We start from the raw sequence: 21,194 nt of genomic DNA, 5'->3' as shown, positions 1-21,194 counted from the left end.
CATTAAGATAGTTAGAATCAATCTAGTGCAGTGTTGAATTATTATTAAGAATATAGTACTAGTCATTTAGAGAAAATTTTAAAACTTTATTTGGAATAAATAATAATATAAGAGTGATGTGACTGAAAAACATACACTTCTACTGTAATCAACGTTAACAGAATATTTACATGTTTGAAGATTAGGCTAGTGTGAAAGCAGAATAATTATCTAATACGCTATTAAATAAGGATTGAGTTAGTTAATAATAATAAATTATTATACTTACTTTCAACTCATCAATTCCAGCCATTTTCCTGCTAGATTTTTTCTGTGAACCCGCCAGAATGATAAATTTATTAAAACTGATTCAGAAGTGAAAATCAGTGCTTTCAACACTGAGATCAAAAGAAAAATAAAAAAACTAGTTAAAACAAATAGTAACAAAGCTATTTGATATTAATTTGTTATTTTTATGTACTTTACAATGAAATGGATGAAGCTTCTTTTGCTATACGCCATTGATACGGCTGCCTGAAAAAGCCTGCACCACAAAGAAGCGTCTATCGGCCGCAACAGTAGGATACCTGTCAACAGCTTTTTTCTGACTTAATAAAAACTATGATAGCAACAATAGACTACAATACTTGGAGTAAGGTAAAATCTAGTTGTGAAAAGTTACCTATATCAAATTGAATAATCATCAATCATTTACTGATTGATAAGATGCTTTTATGGTGGTTTACCAAATCTAATAACCTCATCCAAATTTAATAATACAGATCTAACCTCAAAATCACAAAAATCTAACCTCAAAGATAGCAAGAACTATCAAAACAGTTGTGCTTGGTTTCAAGGCCTTCTAGACTTTTACCTGAAGAGTAGACCGTAGGTAGAGAGTAACCAAGCCTGGAACATTGCAGACGTTTTGCCAGAGTGCAGCACAGTAGTTGGGTCAAGTGGTAGGTTGGGTCAGATGTCAATTGGGTCAGTTGGTTTTTTAATATTCATAGAGTTGGGACAAATGGTATATTGGGTCAGATGTCTATTGGGTCAAATGGTTTCGCGGTTTCTCTCTATTTTAAAAAATTGGGTCCAGTGGTAGGTTGGGTCAAATGGGAGTTGGGTCAGTTGGTTGAGCCCCCAAAAATTGATAGATAATTTATGAATTTAAAATTTCTAGAAAAAATCCTAAAAAAACATAGAGCTTTCTGTCCTATCATACCATGATGTGTCGTCATGATTTTGGAAATCAATTTCTTTTCAATAATATTTGTTGCAATTTTAATCATCAGATTAAAAAAGAAAAATGTAAAAAAAATGTTTTCTATCAATAACTTCGAACTCTTAACTAGAATCATAGCCTCAGCTTATGGAAAGACAAAATTAGTGGACAACTGTCTACTAATGTTAATGGAAGATACATTTTCAAGATGTTCGATGTTTTTGAATGGGTAGTATTATAGTCCACTGGACAGCTGATTTATTATGAATAATTCTATAGTCTGATTTTTACGTTAATATTGGTGATCGAAGGAAACTCCTTTTCCTTTTTTATTATCCTTAAAATGCAAAATTTCAAAAAACCTTATGTATACTTCGACGTGAAATACATAAAGGAACATACTTGTCAAATTTCATAAAAATCTATTGCTGCGTTTCGCTGTAAATGCACGACATATGAACATTAAAACATATAAACATTCAAACATATAAACATTTAGACATAAAGAGGAATAATGCAAAACCGTCGATTTGAATCTTGGACATCACTTCCCTTGGTCAACTACAAACAAGCGACTATCGGCCGCACCAAATATTTGTGATGGACATGCGCTGTTAACGTTATTATTGTAGTAAGTTACTCCACTTTGTGTGATAACTGCTACTGAGCAGTAACTGGCGTCCAGTAGACCCGAAACATTTTTGTTTTCAGCCTATAAAGCATAGATTTTTACTTTCCTTACCCTATTACCATAGGTAAAGAAAGTATTGCTTTCCGGAAAAAAATTAAGGTTGAATCACTTTCCCCTATCATAGAACTCCCAAACCCGTTAATATGAGAAAAAATATATACAATTTCCAGATTTTTTCAATAATCAAATCTCACACTCACTTCACAAACATAATTTTTCATGAATCCATTTACAGCAGATGAAAGAGAAAATTCTTTTGTACATTTCAAGATCAAGTAATGATTTTTATAAGGGGTTACCGAGATACATAGCTTTGAATATAGAAATTGGCCATTTTTTGTGTATTGGAATACGGGCTTAAGTACACTCGATCAACAATAAATTTTCCATTTTTTGACCAAACGTGCCTTATAATGCATGATTTTGAACCGCCTTGACGAGCGGAGAATGAAGTGTAGTACGATGAAATCTGAGCATTGTGTCAAAAGTTATAAGTGTTTGAAATTTTGATCCTTGAGGTGTCCTTAAGCGCGCCTCTCCACTAGGAAATACTGAAATGGAGTGCATCCAAAGGGTGATTCTCATAGAACATAATTTCATGGACTTATGTCATTGTGCGAAATATCAATGTGAGGACAATATAGTTGGTGATGATGGTTGAAGCTGGAAATTAGGTGTTTTGCACAATACAAGGAGCATTGTTGTCAGGTGTACCTGGAAATCTATATGAGATAAAGCGCTCTACCTGATCTCAGATTGTAGAGTACACAATTACGCCCAGAGGGATTTTTAATTAAACATCTAAATGGTAGCAATCGGAAGATATTGTTGATCAAAAACTAAAATTCATCAAAATTGATTTCTTTCTTCAAATTTCACTCATTTTTGAAATATCATAACTTAGTACTCATTGGAGATAGAAAGTTCCGAATGATCCCATTTTTCAGAATTTCATAATCTAGAAAAAAGGCGAGAGCAAATTTTTCTGTCCGATCACGAGATTTGGCAGAAATAGCTGAAAACTGGAAAATGAGCTGAAAATACGAGATTTTTTGGCCACTCTCTATCTAGCACAAGGAAATTTTGCATGAAGAAATTGGTTCTGGACTTCTCTTATGTACCCAAATAATATATTAAAAAATCAGAACTACAATATAAATTGCATGCACCAATGTATATAGTGACTGGTGGACTATTAGTCCAGTCAAGGAAAGGTTATAGAGGGAAAAGTTTGGAAGACAATTTTTGACCCGCAGTTCTGTTTAGGGTAGTAAGGAGGTAAACATATCAAAAGTTCCCACCCCTACCACTTGTGCTAAGGGGGTGGGGTGGTTCAAAGGTACCATTTTTTGGTTTCTCGCATATAACTTGAAAACTATGTATCTTTACGGACATACCTGTTATATACAAAATTAAAGCTTACATACAATATTCATCTCATAACTTTTTCTTTATCTTTTCTAGTTTTCGAGATATCCGCTCTTGAAGGTGTGACATTTTTGAAAAAAACGCGTTTTCCTCCATTTTTTCCTATTTTTGCTTTTATAACTTTTAAAAAATCGATGGAAAAAAATCCATACTGATTATGAGCTCATAGAGCATTAAATTCTCTTCAATTTGATGTATGATATCACACTTTTACGCATTTTCCTACAACTGTTGCAGCAGCTTTATTGTTGAGTGTGAAATTTCCCATTTTTCAACAATAGACCAATTGACAAAGGAATTTGGAGGGAATGTTTTGAACACAATCACTTTTGACTTTGCAGTTTTGTTGAGACTAGATGGGAGTGGAACATATCAAAAGTCCCTATTCCTAACTCATGTGCTAAAGGGATGAGGTTGGTTTAAAAGTTGAATTTTTCAGCTTTTTGCTTCCACGCTCATATCTTGAGAGCAATACGTTCATCCGACATAACAAACTATACAAAAATGAATCCTGATAGATTCTCTACCCTTTTTGTTTAGTGGAATTTTGTGATACTCCCAACAGTTCCCGAGATATGCGCTCTTGAAAGTGTGTAATTGTTAAAATAAGAGGTTTCTATCCAATTTTTTGCTCTTTCAGGGCTTATAACTCTTTAACAAAGCATCGTAAAAATTTATGCTTATTGTAGGTTTGTAGATCATTATATTCTCTTTAAAATGATTTATTATTTCACTATTCCAAGTTTTCGTTTCATTGTTATAACAACTTAAATGTAGGGGGTGAAATTTTCAATGCTGCAACAAGTGTCTACTCAGCGATTCCTCTGTTGAAGAACAGAGGGGATAAAGATGTGCAGTTTTGGTATGTTTACCTTTCAACTAGTTCAAATTAAGCTGCAAAGTCAAGAATTGTGTCACATGCACCCCTTTCAAATTTCATTATCAAATGATCAATTGTTGAAAATGATATGTTCGTCAATGTCGAGACATTTCGTACATAAAACATTACATTTTCGAAATGCTAGAAACGTTTTTGCTTCGAAAGATAAGTGGGTGGAGACGGCGCCATAGAATTGGTGGAGTTGCCAAGAAATAAATAAATTTATTTTTCCAATTGTCAGAAGTAATTGGAAGAGTTATTTAAACCTCACCTTTTTAATGACGAGATTTAAACTGCAACTCCAAAGCTCTGAAACTGTTTAGCACTACTGGAATATTGGGGATGACACTGATGCCACGGTGTTGCCGTGCTAGAGTGGAAGGCGTTCTGTAGTCGTTAGTAAGTGTTCAACACCTCATGTTATGCATACCTAGTTTCCTCTCTGAAAGCACTGCATCGACTGAGCTTGATCGTCAACTTGACAACCGCGCTCCATAATTCTATGAGTCAATAGAGTCTAGAAATAATATCGAGTGAAATGGCTGGCTCAGGTCTGGTATCAGAGTTTTCAGGTCGCAACTTATTAATTTCAGGGCCTCTGACATGACCTAACGACTGCTTTTAGGCAGCCGGGACCGACGGCTTCACGTGTCCATCCGAAACACGGGAGTGGCCTGAGAAAAATATCTCGCCCGGGCTGGGATTCGAACCCGGGCCTCTGGATTACAAATCCAGCATCAAATCCTGAATACTGTATAGAGAAGAGAGTATTCACCACTCTAAATGGGTGAACTGGTTTTCCATCTCCCATCGTCTCTCTGCTCCGCATATCCCTCCAAGTCAGTAATTCCAAATATAGTTCATTCAAAGACAACATAATTATGCTCCTAGAACAATATCCAATGTTAGAATTGAAATTATAGAACAAATAAATAAAAAAAACAATGACGTTTAAAGATCATCTCCAATGTATTTATTACATTAATTTATTTACACAACGTATAAATTATTATTATAACTCATACCAATCAATCCATTAAATTGTATAAACATTCACATACAAGTATTCCATTATTAAACTAATTGAAACGTACCATCCAATAAGAATAAAAACCAACGATTTAGAAAATTCAAAGGTTTACTGGCATTCTACTTAGTTAAATTATAATAGGAATAATATTGAGTTTTAGTACATTTAACAATTAATTTGTGTTTCATTAAACGGTATTTGCTTGTACACCGTTCTCTTCAAGTAAGAGTTCTTTTTATTAACAAAAGTGATTTTTTTAAATTATGAACAATATTTAAAAACTCGGTAATTTTTAAACCATGAGTTATTTGCAAAAAAACTGTATTGACTAAAATACACATTGTTTGATGGCAGTGACTTGGCAGTACATTTACAATCAATGACAAAATCAGAGATGGCAGTGATATAAGTCATACACAGTACTGCAATCAAATTTATTCTATCTGCTATCATTTTTTGTACATAAAGCGAATTTCATCAATTTTATTAAGCTAAACATGATTATTGTTTGTAATTAGCAATAGTCTCTAACAGAATTCTTCTGAGACATATTCATTATTATTCATGTGGTGTTTCACATGACTAAAGTAAGTAGTCTACGTACATTTTATATTAGTTTATTCAATTTTTACAAATAAATATTATTTGTTTTATAAGTTGAGTTTATTTGACCATAGTTTATTTTATTTTACAAAACAAATTCTAAAATCTAAATACTTCTCACAGAGCTTAAGCCGATATAAATACCATTAACAGTAGGCTATCCCAATGTAATAATATTAATAAATCACCTTAAATTGAAAAACTAAACTCACAGCAAACTCGCAATTACAATATTTATCTTATTACCTTAATAATATTATTACAATATTTTTGAACACACTCGTCCAGCTACTGAATACTCATTTCCTTATCGAATGGTATCACTGCATTACATTACAATTAAACTATCCATCAACAAAAATTCAACATTATTAAGCAGTTCAACAATATTTTCAAAATAATAATTTGAAAATTATTTATTCTATACAAAACGTTTCGCTAAATTAAGAATAATCTAGGTAATTTTCAACTCGAACAAAAACTTCAAATTCAATATACAAAAATTAACGGCCGAAAAAATCGGGTTATCAAAGATAAAAACTAAACAATAACTGTATTAAAGCAGAAACATTGAAAAAAAATTGAAATCAACAAGATTTTTGTGTTCAGATTGACTAAGAGAAAGTAGGGAGAACTACAGTATTTAAACAAAAAATGAATCATTTCCAGCACATTTTACAAGTTTTGTTAAAAACAACTACTTGATATAATATTAAAGCTTTTGAAGGAATAATAATATTTGTCACCATTCCAATTCCTTATTACAACGGTAAACAAACGATTATCATGAAATGTACCGGCAGGTTATCTAATTTTGGGTTTCGAACAATTTAAATAAACGAGATTTTAAAAGAAGTAGTGCATCGAAATAAACAAAATATTATTATTTGTTCTTTTTCAGGTCCAATCTTATAAGAGTGATGGGAAGGATGTTGATAAGAATAACTAGTTCCTCCGTTAATCTTCGTTTAGTGATCATCCGTTTAACGGAAGTACAACTAAGTCCAAAAACGTGTCAGAGTAATAAGATACCAACGAAACCACAATTTTTTATAATATATAATTTTCTATCAATTTTTTTCTAAAAACATTTGCTTCCAGTTATGAATATAAAAGAGACCTATCAAACCATTTCATATTATTTAGGAAATCAGGAACTCTAAATCACTAAGAAATTCAATTTCAAATTTAATTTCAGACTAATAGTTTTAAAATGTTCAAAAATATAATAGGAACCGAGTACATGACTCATAATTCATATTTCCTGTTCTATAAGAATAAAAATAAAATTTACCATCGTTAAAAATATCTAAATTTAATCAACTTTGAAACTTTTTTCGATAATACTATATGGATCCCACCACTTTACTCTATTAATGCCTTTACTTAAGAAGAAACCCTTCATAAACAAGTTATAAATCTAATTTTCCTCGAGTCTTTTAAATCAATTCATGTGAATAATAACTTAGGCTAATTACACATTTGCGTAGTGCATAAATATTACGTCGATCACTTTGTAGAAACTACAGGTACAATAATGACAAACTACTAGTCTTTAGTTCTTCATAAAGAGTTTGCAATGAAACACTGGTCACAAATATCGCACTAGTTTGGAGTGATCATTTGGAATCAATTTGAAGTGAACAGCAATAAAGGAATCCATAATCACAGAGTTATTTACAAGATATTTCAAGTTAACAGAATGATTGAAGCATTTTCTCACAATCAAATTGAGTTGTTATTGGATTTTAGCATATCCTTTAAATCAAATCATGAACTCTAGACTGTTTATTTTAAATTAAGGTTGGGGGAATGCCTGTTGTTTTTACCTGAATTCTAGCCATTGTCTATGAATAATAAATAAATAAATGTTACTTGTGTTTCATGCGTTTGTATGTGTTTCCAGGGTTTCATCACAACCAAACTTGTTAATAACACAGCAGTTTGTCCAGTTTCAAAAAAAATTAAGAATCATTATCAATTTCACAAACATCACTTGAGAGAAATGGCAGTGGGTCTGTTTATTACATGCTAAGCCCATAAATTCAAGATCAGTTTACTACTACAGTGGAATCTCTCACAACCGAAAATAATGTACCAAAAATTAAAATCAAGTTTGTCAGGTTTAATAAAAACGATAGATCATAAAAGTTATAAGATAAGTCAACATGAACAATTGACATGCCATAGCTAGAGAAGTATGTTACTGCATTTCTCAGAGGTAGTTTGGATTGTTTTCACTGTAGGACTATAAAATTAATGACATTTAATGCAATTTATCATTATCGTAGCAGGTGCAACTCACTTGACAGTGTGAAACATTATTTTGAATAAAATAATTCAAATAAAAACTATAATGAACTTTATCACTATGTTTCATTAATACTAGAAAGAGTATATAATATGGGACTTTGATAATGAGGTTATGAATGTATACAACAAAAAATATTTTCATACGGAATACATGCAGTGCTTTACTTATAAAGTGTTCTTAAAATATTCAACAGTTTTCGGTAAAAATTTCTATGTTTCGATGATAAGATACTGATTTTTCTTTTATTGTACTATTCTTTGGATGAATAAAATCTTTTTCATTTCATTTTCGTTGCTGTAAAAGCTTTATAAACTTTCAGAACAAATGAACAAATCAAACCATCATTCACTAGAATGAAAAATCCAGTTGTGGATAGTCACAATTCAATAAAGAATCTGATTTGGCACCTAAGATACAGGGAAATTCCTTAGATTTTCGGTTGGAGATTTCCACTGAATCAGACATCTTGATTAATTTACTATTTATTCATAATTTAATGAATAATTATCATAATCTAACTAACATCATAGATTATCAACTAACGTACTTCTAACCCAGTAAAATGTCTTCAATTTCCAACTCAGAAGTCGTGCAACACTTCGTTTGACAGCTCTGGATAACGTCAAGCAAAGAAAAAATTGTATTTATTGTAGACACAACGTTAACATACTGAAATCCAATATTTTTCATGTGTATTATACAATACATTTTTTGTACGGTATTAGAAAAACGTGAAAACCTGAAGGTTGTTCATAATAGAGTGGATTCGAAATCCAATCAATAACAAAGCAGGACCACTAGATCTGCAGTTAATAGAATGTGAGAACAATTATAATGAAGAAATCTGATTTGAAACGGCACCAAATCGATTTTTTTGACTTAACATTGAATATTGTATTAAGCTAGAGCTCAGTTCCAGAGCATAACCAACAGCCGGTAACACAAACTACGATTAAAAATGTTAATCTTTGATCAAACATTGACTGAAGTTTGTGTGAACGTCTAGATTTTATATCAAGCTAGAGCTCAGTTCCAGAGCATAACTAACAGCCGGTAACACAAACTACAATCAAAATTGTTAATATTTTTGATGAAACATTGACTGAAGTTTGTGTGAACGGCAAATGGTGCACAACTTTTACAACAAATTGAGGAGTAAGGTTTCGATCGTCCACAAGCTGCCAAGTTATTAATTGTAAGATACATTTGTATTTTGCAGCAGTGAACGGTTAGGTTAGCACCAGGAGTCACCTTTGGAGGTGGTGGTGTTTGTCTGATGCCAATCCCATACCTTGCCCTTGGGACGGAACTTGCCCTTGTGGTGGAAGAACTTCTTTTTGAAAGCCGAGGAGTGCTCGGTGGGCGACCGCTGGTAGCGCAGGGGCACAGACGGGGCCAGGGAGGGCGGCTGCTGCTGGGGGGGACTGGAGGGGGGCACGGGGGAGTAGGGGCCTTCGAGAGGCAGCAGCGGTGGGGGCGGGGAGCTGGAGGGTGAAGGGGTTCGAGGGGGGCCCGCCTCCAGGATGGGGGGTGGCGAGTCACACGGTCGATAGAGACGGGGCATCTTGGGGTTGGGGCTGGTGGACTTGGAGCCCCCCACAGGACAGGGGGGCAGGGACACAGGGTCGCCATGTCCGATGCCACTGTCGGGGCTGGTGTTGCAGCTGGCTCCTCCCCCGCCCCCTCCCTCGGTGCTCCTCCTCCGCTTGTCCAGTTCGGTGGAGGCGAATGCCACCAGTCGGTCGAAGCCGCTGCTGATTTTATCCTGCCACTGTCGGTCTAGACCTGCAACATACACAAACCACACCGTTTTTCCTTTAATAGATTTTTGTTTTCATCTACAGTCAACACACAAGAAAAATTATAGTTATCGAAAGAAGAGACATCATAACGTTTGCGCTTGTGTAAGTATGAAAGTGAAGCTATTAATATCTTATATGAGTCATTGTTTTCATACTTATATAAGTATTGAATAAACTGATGTCATTTTTAAAACTGATATGAGACACTGCTCTCACACTTGTAAAATAGGCTGATATGAGTCATTAATTTTATACTTATTAATGCTATACTTATACTCAAGCACAAAGGTTATGTTGTTGAACAGACTATAGGTATAGTTTCATAACATTGGTAGTTCTACACATCAAGTTGAAAATCTAATACAACTTGTCATTCATCATGGTCCAATAACTTGAAATGATTTTATTGTTATCTCCTTATTCCTACACAGTTTTAAGAAAAATGATAAATCATTAAATTTATGATTTCAATCTAAGTGAATCTACTTTCCCTTCATATTACTTCAGCCAAAGTTGGTCACATAAGCAATCAATTGAACACAAAATATTATTACTGTATTGAATTGAGAATTAATTTATCTATAGACTTTTTAGCTGTTCGCGAGCCTAACAAATCATAGCATCAGCGCTAACGTCGACACACATTCACGATTAGCTTACTGCAATATTTTTTCAACATCTACTTTGTGAAAATAATAAATGACTGAAAATTTTGTGAAATGAGAACTACAAGACAACCTTCTCGGACCTTATCTTAATTTGGGAGAGGAATAGCACAAGGTCACATTCTCCCTATAATCTTGATGATGTACTTATTGTATGAATCAATAAAGAACCAATTCTTCTTTATTTTTATTAAAATTGAGAAGAATAAGGGCCAAGCCACATGAAGCGATTTTAGTCGGTTTTCCACTGGCTGCAGATGAGTCGGCCTGGCAGGAAACTCTCCGATTGGCTGATCATCAGCTGATCCCCAAACGCCAACCCAATCAGCTGATAATCAGTCAATCAAAGAGCTTTCTTTCCTGCCGATTCGTCTGCCACCAGTGCAAAAACGCAAGGAAAAAACGCTTCATGTGGATTGGCCCTCAAGTGTAATTATGTTTATTTTTTCTCTTTAGACATGAATTGGTTAGTGCTATCAAGTTTGATTTCTAATTGAAAAAAAATAATTTTACCTCTACAGATTTCGCTTGTGTTGAAGAGTGGACTGTCATTTATTGTCCACAAAATAAAATGCTTAGAGACATGGAAATTGAAGACTTTTTTATTTCAAATGATGCCTACATTGATGATGATGATGATGATGATCGTCATGATTGATGATGCCTAATGATGCCAAAATTTGAAAATCAAATTGATAGAGAGAATTCGTTGAAAAGTACATAGTAGTATCTTCTCAGTGGAAAGTAGTATCTTCCCCTGGCAATAAAGAATACAACAAACGCTAAAAAATCTAAAATCAAGGTGGCTCCAAATTATTTATCAGCATAAATAAATAAATACAAATAAAATAATAAAATAATAAAATAAACATCATTTCAAATCAGCATTCAGCCACATCTCTCCCTCATATTAGGAAATTTTCTGTTTTGGTCATGATGAAGAATTGAGAATGATCTCGATTGCTGTATAATTTGGTGGAAATGAATTAGCATGCTACAATATGTTTATCTCGACTTTCTATCTTATCTGACTTGATAAATTTTACAAAAATATAACACAAAAAGCCATCAGTGAGCAGTTGATGTTGAATTTCATCGTTCTGAACAAATTATTTTGAGAATTGTTATGAATTCAGATTGATTCTAAATCACCAAACACAAGTTTTTGCTGATGAGCTGAATGATGATGATGATGATGTTGATGATGATACATGTGGAGTGGTAGGCAAAATAACTCATCTTTCTCCAATTACTCTGCACTCAGTAAAAATAAATATATATTGTTATTCTTTCGTGAACCATTTTTGACGACACTAGTCTAATTTTTTGAATAATAGTTATTAAAACTAGTACTCACGTGTGGAGCACTTTCGAATTTTTAAAATCCATTTCTTCAACACGAGTGTGAGGCGGGTATTGAAAATATATTTTAAAATCCGAAAGCGCTCTACACGTGAGTACTGTTTAATAACTATTATTCAGAGAAATATACTGTAGTATCGTCAAGAATAGTTCAAAAACGAATTATAAACTAGCAGTTCGTCATGGAAAGAGAAATAGATTAGTATATTTTTATTATATAAATTACTAGTACTACTATTTTTATTTTCTGTAATGACACAATTCTTTTTGGTTATTCATCCCATTGTCAAGTATCATAACAGTAAATAAGAAAGGGTTAACAGCAATTATACATAATAAAACTATTAAGTAGCCTCCAGTGTGTCCTATTACTGATTTTGAGGTGGGGTTTTCCAGGGAACAAGCTTTAATATACTGTAATAGATTAATGTACGATTACATAATCAGAAGTAAATTGTTTGCACTCAATTATTATAACAGTAGCAACTGCTGAAGTCAGAGTATAGGATTATATTACTTTATCAATTTAGATAACAATATACCAAATGAATCCTCAAATCCTTGTGTTTGATCGATTCTCCTTGTAGCTTAGACAGCATATTTGTCGTATGAGTTGAGTTCATTTTTCAATTCTCAACTAAATGTTGTTCAGACAAAGAAGTGATACGTCAAAATCTTGGGTGAGCCGTATATTTTATCCGTTTTTACAACCTCATTGAAATCACTAGAAGGATCTAGTAGAATCGACTGGATGATCGATAAATGTGTTCACTAGTAAAGATTCTAATAGAACATTATTAGGTACATTCTAGTTGAGGTTTATCTAATAGAAGACTTGTCGTCATTTTGAGGCATTGGAATATTGATAGCAATCCAAGATGGAATAAGTTATTTTTTTCTAGCATGTGATCCAATAACACGATTGTAGTGATGGGAGGTTTGTTTACCGAACGTAACCAATGACTGATCATTATTCATAGATATTTTGGTTGCATTTTAAAATCTCAAGTGTTGCATTTTTTAAAAATCTAAAGCCGAGTCCACACTGAACAAATGTTTGACAAACATATTTGATGAAAAAGTTTAGGCAAATTTTATTATGTTTGACAAACAATGTTTGCCCGTGTCCAGTGTGGACGCGTCACCAAACTAAATATTTGTAAGTGGGAAGAACAAGTTTTATGTTTTACAGCTGTCAACACTGAAAATGTTTGGAAAAACAGTACGTTTTTGTTTGACAAACAATGATTGTCCAAACTTTTTGAAATGTTTGTCCCTGAGCTCCTCAACATGTTTGCCAAACATGTATATAGAACATTTGTTCAGTGTGGACACTGCTTTAGAAAGCCTACCCTCGTAAAGCGATAGTATAATCTCACTAATGATAATTCGTTAGAACCGGAAGCCAGATGAAGATAATTTTGTTACCATCAATTCAGGTATATCACAATATTCTTGTACTAGTATTTTCTAGTATTATTCTCGATGTAAGTGTTTTGATAGGGCTACTTGAAAGATAAATGACAAAGAACCACAAATTCATTTTTACGCTTGATAATGGCGAGAATCATCCGAAACTCATCGCATATGAAATATAATAAAAAAGGGTACTATTGGTTCTTAGTGATTATTATTCTTGACTCAGTTTTCTAGTACCTCCATTCAAGTATATGAAGAGTGTACTGGGTCATTCGTGCAGGAGTATGTGAAATTCACCAGTATGTGAAATTGTATCAAGTAAAAATAAATACCGTAGGCTATACAAGAGAAACTATGGAAATTATAATGAATAATGGACTGCAATTTTAGAAACGGATTCGATAAATGACCTTAATTTTTACTTGGATCATACCAGAGGATACGATACCTTAAATTTTCTTAAATAAATAATGTAAATAATAGATTTCCTTCCACAGGTAAAAGTTTAATGTGATCTTAGCTAAATTTATTTTGAAAAGATACTATTCCAATAGAATAAGAAATTTTCGCCACACTGCACAGAAAGCAGCTGTTTTCCAGTCCCTACGTAGATCTGAAAGACCTTGTTTGCAGACGACTCTCGTCTGACGTAAGAAACAGGTTTCTTTCCGGCCTAGGCCGGAAAGAGTACTCTTTCCAGCCGCTAACATGGAAGTCCGTAGTTAATAAGTCATCCGCTACATCGGGCGAGTGTCAACTTTCTTCATCTGAAGTCGCCATTATTTCAGTTCGAATTTTGAATCAAACTAATTCAGCATTCGCTTCGCAACTATTTTTATTCAATTATTTATTGTTGATTAGCGCATTCCAAATTTTCAAAAATGATTGAAGATGACGACGCCCGTGATATTCCAAGTGAAATTTTAAAAGAATCTGAAATCCTGACTGCAAATCTTCTACCACTAAAATCAAGAGATAGGTACGATAACGAGTATTCTTTATTTATTTTGTCAGCAATACCTGTAGTGTGGCGAAAAATATCGTTCGAACCACGGGCAAAAATGTTTTTCCTAAAACATAGCTCGGCCTACGGCCTCGGACTTGAAAGCCGATTTCGAGCCAGAAAAATATCATTTTCTGCTCTAGGTGCAAAATATACTATTTCAAATCAATGGATAGGATTTTTCAAGCTCTTATAAACAAGTGAATTTTTCCAAGTCAATAGATTACCATAAGTATTTTACTATGTTGAATGTTATATATCTAAAGATTAATATCAAAAATGATAAAATAAAGCTTTCGACTACATATTATCCAATTCGGCGTCCTTATAATATATTCGGCTTGTATTGATAATTAACTAAGTTCTTTTGCCATTAAAATTGCTATTAAATCTATTAAATTAACCTTTATTTTGCAACGGCTCCAAAACCAATGGTTGAGCTTATTAAAATGCCTCTGCCCCACCCGTAATACAATTTTCAAACAGTGGGCTGGTCGAAGTTATACTAGGCTTGCGTGAACAATCACACTGACGTACTGGAGTAATGATTCGTTTCAACGACTATAGTAGACGTTCCGGTAATGGAGGCAGGTTTCCAGAAGCATATGAACCGTGTAGGCAATTGCTTGAACCTGGAAACTGTCGTAAAAACAAGCATCCACTTGCTGGCAATCCAATTATTGTCCATTGAAAATTATTAACGATGACGCATGATGAATTGGTTGTCGCTCACTTCAATGATTTTGAAGATTTGATTGTTTTGATAATTAATCACTGAACTGAACCAGCAATGAATGCCATTGGAAGCACTCAATAAACGAATCAAACACTTACTATAAATACTAAATATATAATTTTCCTACTAGAAAAACATGTAAGTAGCACACAGAATTAAGAGGAAGAGCAAAACCAATCACCTTTCCACACATGCAAGACAGAGAGCAAAAAATGATATCCATAACTTAGGAAAACGAGAATAAGTGAGGCCAGGCCAGAATCAAAGTAGTTGGATAAAGCAGAAATGTCATGATTGAATGGTGAATATGAACTTTGAAAAGAAAGTGGCCAATTTGTCAATCAATATAATTAATCCCAAGTATTCTCAAGATTTACTCTCCAAAAAAACTGACTTATGTTGTTGATTTTTTTAAATTGAAGAATAAAGCTACGTGGAAATTATGATTAGCATCAAGAGTAATTGAAAAAATAATTTGAATACAGAGGTTGTTAGAATGATTTCTTTTTCATATGAAGAACAACATTGAAAACAAAATCATTTCGGTTTCAAATGAAAAAATCTGCAACTTGGACAGACTCTAAAAAAGAAATGGTAGAGGAATAAAATCAAAGAATTGTTTAAAATACATTAACAATTTTTTATTCAAGACATTTTACATTTTCAACAAATTAACAACAGAAAAATGAGGGTTTTCAAAGAATATAATAAATACTTTCAAATAGAAATGCTGGCACAATTTCCACATTTTCTATATAATTAGACAGGTAAAACAAATTGGAACTACTCAAAGAAAGATCATGCATTTCTACCAACAATCTTATTAGAAGATAATAACAATATTCTTCATGCATGAATAAAAGGAACAGTCAACTACAAACATTTATCTACTTGAAGTCAGCCATTCCATGATATTTCAGAGATACAGCACAGTGATCAATTAGTATTAATTAACAAATTATTCAACAGTTGGATCAAAATCACAATAACTGGAATATCAAGAGTTTTTTCTGTAAGTAAAAAAAAGTTTGAGTAAAAAATATCCGAAAGATATTGTTAAGTACTGTATCTCAAAATAAATAGATTTTCAACAAAGTATTCTAGCATTATGTTCTCGTAGAAGCAACAACATAATATCCTGAATTTTAAAACGTATAACCTATCGACGGTTTTAAATTAGAGGTTTATCGAAATAAATTAATTGTAGAATAATAAGAAATTGATTGATACGAGATGAAAATGTTGAGGCTGTGCGACAGGTTGAAAAAACTTTCAACTGGTGATAGTTTTCAAAGTTTTACGATTTGTATACTATCAAACTATCAAAATAAAAAAAGTTTTCTCAGAAGCAATTTTTCCGATCATTACTTTTTGAGGTATGAGCGCTAAAAGTTTATAATTTTGGGACAGATCATTTCAAATTTGGTAAGAGATAAACTCATAAAATTTTAATAATAATAGATTGAATGAAACAAAAATTCTCTGTATATATTTTTGAGAAAGTTATTCATTCACAAGAAATGACCGAAAATAAACTTTAGTTATTTTTGGTCATTTTTTGTAAATTGAATAATTTTCTCACAAATTGATATTTTCAGGAAATGTTTTCATTACAATACCATGAATAGTTTATTCTCAAAATTTCATGAATTTATCTCTTACCGAATGTGAAATTATCTGTCCCAAAAATTTGAACTTTAGACGCTCATATCTCAAAAAGTAATGATCTGGGGAAAAAAATGTTTTTGAGAAAACTGTTTTATATTGATAACTTGATAGTACATGAATCTAAAAACTTTGAAAACTATCACCAGTAGAAATTTTTTTTTAGCCTTACATGCATGCTTGTCAAATACGAACTCTAACTTCGAAAGCGCTTCCAGTGGCTTATAAAAGTGAATAATAATCTATTCTACACGCCAGCATATTGTTTAGAGACATCACAATATATGATGTGTGATAATTTAGTCAAGTTATATGTTAATGCGATTCAATCAGATGACTGTCTGAATTATCAATTGATTGGACAATGAATAAAAAAACCCGGACATAATAATATTATTATATTATTATTGTATGATATGAGGTGTATTATATGAGGTCAAATAAACTAATCAATGATTTTTATGGACATTTTTCAACGAATAATACATATTATATGAGGTCAAATAAACTAATCAATGATTTTTATGGACATTTTTCAACGAATAATACATATTATATTAGGTCAAATAAACTAATCAATGATTTTTATGGACATTTTTCAACGAATAATACATATAACCGTGCGTTTAGTGATAATTATGAATCTTTGTTAAAATTCTGTTTATTTTAATTATAATTTTTCAATGGTTCTAACGTGAATCGATGGTATTAAGTGTTTTAGGCATCTTGGTAAATAATAATCTAATAAAATGATTACAAATTTAGTTCTGCAACTGAAATTTGAACCAATTCTTCTTATCGTCAACCTTACAATTTCTAGTCTTTAAGGGTATTTATTACAGTTAGACAATAGAGTGAAGGCGGATTTGGCGCGTTCGGTTCGACACACAGTATGGAAGCACCGCTTTCAAACTGTCCAGGTGTGTGGCAAAAACCACTTTCACATGCCAACAAATGCGTTTTTGAGTTTATTCAGTTTGTGTTTAACAAGCATTATTTTATAATTATCATCTATTTATAAATTAGGCAGGAGAAAATTATTGAGATCATTTCTTGCTATCACATAAACAACGATTGTTCATGCCAGAAACACTAAAAATTGTCAAGATTTTTTCTATTAATCAATAGTATTCTTCAGAAACAAAATTTCAAAAAATCATAATAATATAAATTGTTGAGATTTAAACAACTATAGACCTATCAATTACAATATATATTCAAGAACTATTATCTTTAAAAATTATTGAACCTAAAAACTAATAATATCGTATCAACTAAAATAAAATATTGAGCTTAGTAAAATCTACCACTTTCATTAATGATTGAAAATAGTGAATAATTATTACAACAACAAAATAACACCGAAGTCTAAAAGAACAAAATTGTAATAAAATTTTAATAAAAGCAGAATGCTTGATAACAAAAAGTGAACATAACCCATATAATAGTATATGAAAATACTATTGCAAATTGAGGTTATGACTCACTAATAGAAAACCTAAACTGTTGAACAGTATCTAAAATATAATGAACACATTGTTATAAAAGGCAGTAAAATATCAACAAGAAGAAACATTGAATTTTTTTAAAATCAACATATTATTCTACCTTTAAAGGTTCAAGTACTTCCTAATAATATCAATAGGTCTCTAACTATACTAACAGATTATTGAAAAACTTTCAACACCTTTTTATATTTTCTCAGATAAGTTCTGCTTCTAGTATATCAAATTCTATACATCGTTGGATAAATTGTACGCGTCATAAAAAAATTATTGTGTCTATAAGATACACTAGATTTGACATAATTGGGAAACGTATTCTTGATGGCAGCTTTAAAGAACGAACTATTCATGGTACAGTATCACCTTCTTTAATTTTCAAAATTGTTATAGAAATAAGCCAATAGAGACCGTTTCTATTAATCACAAAGTGATAAATGAACGTATCAATCTCTATCATCAAAACCGCTACCCTGTGGCATCAAAGGTCTTGGGTTCTATCCCTGAAGCGATTCCGGCATCTTTGAATCATTTTTCCACAATCATACTGACATTTGTGGTATTTGAAAGCATATTCTATTAGTTTCATGCAATATCTAAGATCTACATAAAGTGCTGAGCAGAGCATGAATAGAATGTGAGCGCAGATGGTGTGAAGGGCGGGAGTAGGGTTCAAGTATATATGAATGCAGGTGATAAAATGACCAAGCTTTAAGCAATTGGAAAACCAAGCTTAGGATGATTAGTTGATTCATTGCACGATGATGGTAGCTTATAGCTTATATACCCCGGAGGTCAGTAATACAAGATGGGGAGAGGAAGCAGAAGAAAACCCTCATCATAAATAACTAATGAAAGCATTTTAATCCTATCAAGTGGATGTCGTGGATTTCTAATCCACAACACGCTGGACTTGGTTAAGAGGGTTGCCAGTTAGCTGTACAGGGCACTGCACTACAAGACATGACTAGGCTGTGCTAGTATTTGCATTCGTCACTGTGCAGAGTAATTTATAATTTGATGGACCAATAACACTATGAATCAACTATTAATAGAAATTAAAAAAAAACCGAAACAAGAGTGAAAAATATGAGCAAAATGAGAAGGAAAGCAGAAAACGAACCACCTTATTAATGAGTCCTACCATTTAGTAGACGGCTAAAAGAACTAAAAACAATTCTTATTGGTGGGGGATCGACATAATTGGATAATATTACTTCTTAACTCATATTAGAGGTTTTCACAACCAATAAATGAGCTTTATTAAAATGAATACATTCTGATCACATGAGAGAATAATGTATAATATTGAAGTTAAATATTCCAAAAATTAAAATTTAGAAATACTGTTCTGTAAATATTATACAACAGAAGTATTATACAACTTTGTTGAAGTCTAAAACTGATAATTGATAGTAATAACAACTGCTAAACTACTACTGAGCGCTGCTCAACATATCTCTACTTAGATTGAAAATAGAATAAAAAATGCTTTGAGCAAAAAGGCCTTATCAGGCAGACTAATAAATATATTATAATCCGTGAAATATATTCTATAGAATAGAAATATCTTCAAGATATCTATTATCATATAACAAACAATTTGGAAACAATTAACAAATTTAGACATATTATGCATTTTAAAGTTCTCATGAACACACGTGGTTTAATATAATTATAGTGAAGCTCTTAAGGCGTTACAATGCTTTGCAGAATTCATTGATCGTTCATTTAAATCATGTTCAAGAGATCGATCAATAAGGTGGTCACGTTTTTCTCTTAGTTTCCAAGTTGAGCAATCTATACTACTACTACTATTACACGATGATACTAGCGCTACTTTCTATAGTGAAGCAACTGTTTTGGTGGCTTTGAAGGAATTAGGAATGGAGAATTGGAGTGGGTGTTGTAGTAGTGAAAACGATACTGACCATCATCGGAGGCAGCGGGAATGCATGAAGGCGGCGGAGGCGGCGACGAGTCTAGGTGCGGCTTCTTGGTCGGTGGCGGGGGGGACAGAGAGGTGATCGTCGGGGGTGGCGAACTCCGTTTCGTTCCTGGCTCGGTTTTGATTTCGACAACAGCTGGAGACGGCACTTGCCCGCCTTCGGGGGCGGACAGGCCTCCTGGGGGTGGTGAGTCGTCTATCTGCAGGGGTGGACTGAGATCTTCCTGTTTGATTGTGTCAACTATGACTAGTGGCGTGGTGCCGCCTCCCCTCTCCCTCTCCCTCTCCTCCTGACTGCTGCTGCTACTACCGTTCAGGATTCTCGCGTGCAGCGTTGCTGCTAATCTGTAAATGCAATGAAATATAATTTGCTATTCATTTATTCATTTTACATCCACATAATACAATTTATTGATAAATATCTCCAAATTATACCTCCCATTTCTTCTGTTCAACAAAATTTCACGAACACAATATCGAAAGACTTTTGGAGGTCTCGAAATAATAAGTTATATAGAAATAAACATCAAAAATTCAAATCACTTTTTGTGTAGTTGAGAAGTTTATATTGTGGTATTTATTCATAATGAATGAAAAAGACTAAGAAATCGTCAAAAACCACAGATTTATTGATACTTTGAAAGACCGTTTTCGGTTATTACACCATTGTCAATCTCTGGTGTTAGAGATTAGAGTAAACTCTGTTTATCAGAGATTGACAATGATGTAATAACCGAAACCGGTCTTTCTAAGTATCAATAAATCTGTGGTTTTTGACGATTTCTTAGTCTTTTTCATTCAATTCAAATAAGAAATGTTCATCAACCCATTTCCATTGCAGTAGGACTTTGATGATAAGGGGGTGATTTCAGTTTAAGCTAACTAACATCAGTACTATTGAAATAATTACTCTTGTTTTTTCGTAAATAAGTAGAGTTATCA

General features: G+C 32.8%; 2 protein-coding genes across 7 annotated transcripts in view; both read right to left on the bottom strand.

Moving 5' to 3' along the window:
- LOC111052749 (E3 SUMO-protein ligase PIAS2) overlaps positions 1-533 on the bottom strand; it is a 35,934-nt gene extending 35,401 nt beyond the window's left edge. Inside the window, exon 1 of the mRNA XM_022339506.2 lies at positions 269-533. Coding sequence (XP_022195198.2) covers positions 269-292 — 24 coding nt within the window. The 5' untranslated portion in view covers positions 293-533. The remainder of the gene's footprint in view (positions 1-268) is intronic.
- A 4,615-nt stretch (positions 534-5,148) lies between these two features.
- The window catches only part of LOC111046533 (histone-lysine N-methyltransferase, H3 lysine-79 specific), an 85,895-nt gene continuing 69,849 nt past the window's right edge, over positions 5,149-21,194 (bottom strand). For all 6 annotated transcript variants that reach the window (XM_039420814.1, XM_039420815.1, XM_039420817.1 and 3 more), the window contains 2 exons: positions 20,236-20,597; positions 5,149-9,935 (listed from right to left, as the gene is read on the bottom strand). In XM_039420814.1, the coding sequence (XP_039276748.1) occupies positions 9,385-9,935; positions 20,236-20,597 (913 nt within the window). In that variant the 3' untranslated portion in view covers positions 5,149-9,384. The remainder of the gene's footprint in view (positions 9,936-20,235; positions 20,598-21,194) is intronic.

Source organism: Nilaparvata lugens, chromosome 2 (assembly GCF_014356525.2).
Source record: "Nilaparvata lugens isolate BPH chromosome 2, ASM1435652v1, whole genome shotgun sequence".
In the NCBI taxonomy this organism is placed as follows: domain Eukaryota; kingdom Metazoa; phylum Arthropoda; class Insecta; order Hemiptera; family Delphacidae; genus Nilaparvata; species Nilaparvata lugens.
Note: the sequence above shows the minus strand (reverse complement) of the source record. Positions and strands in the feature narration are given on the sequence as shown.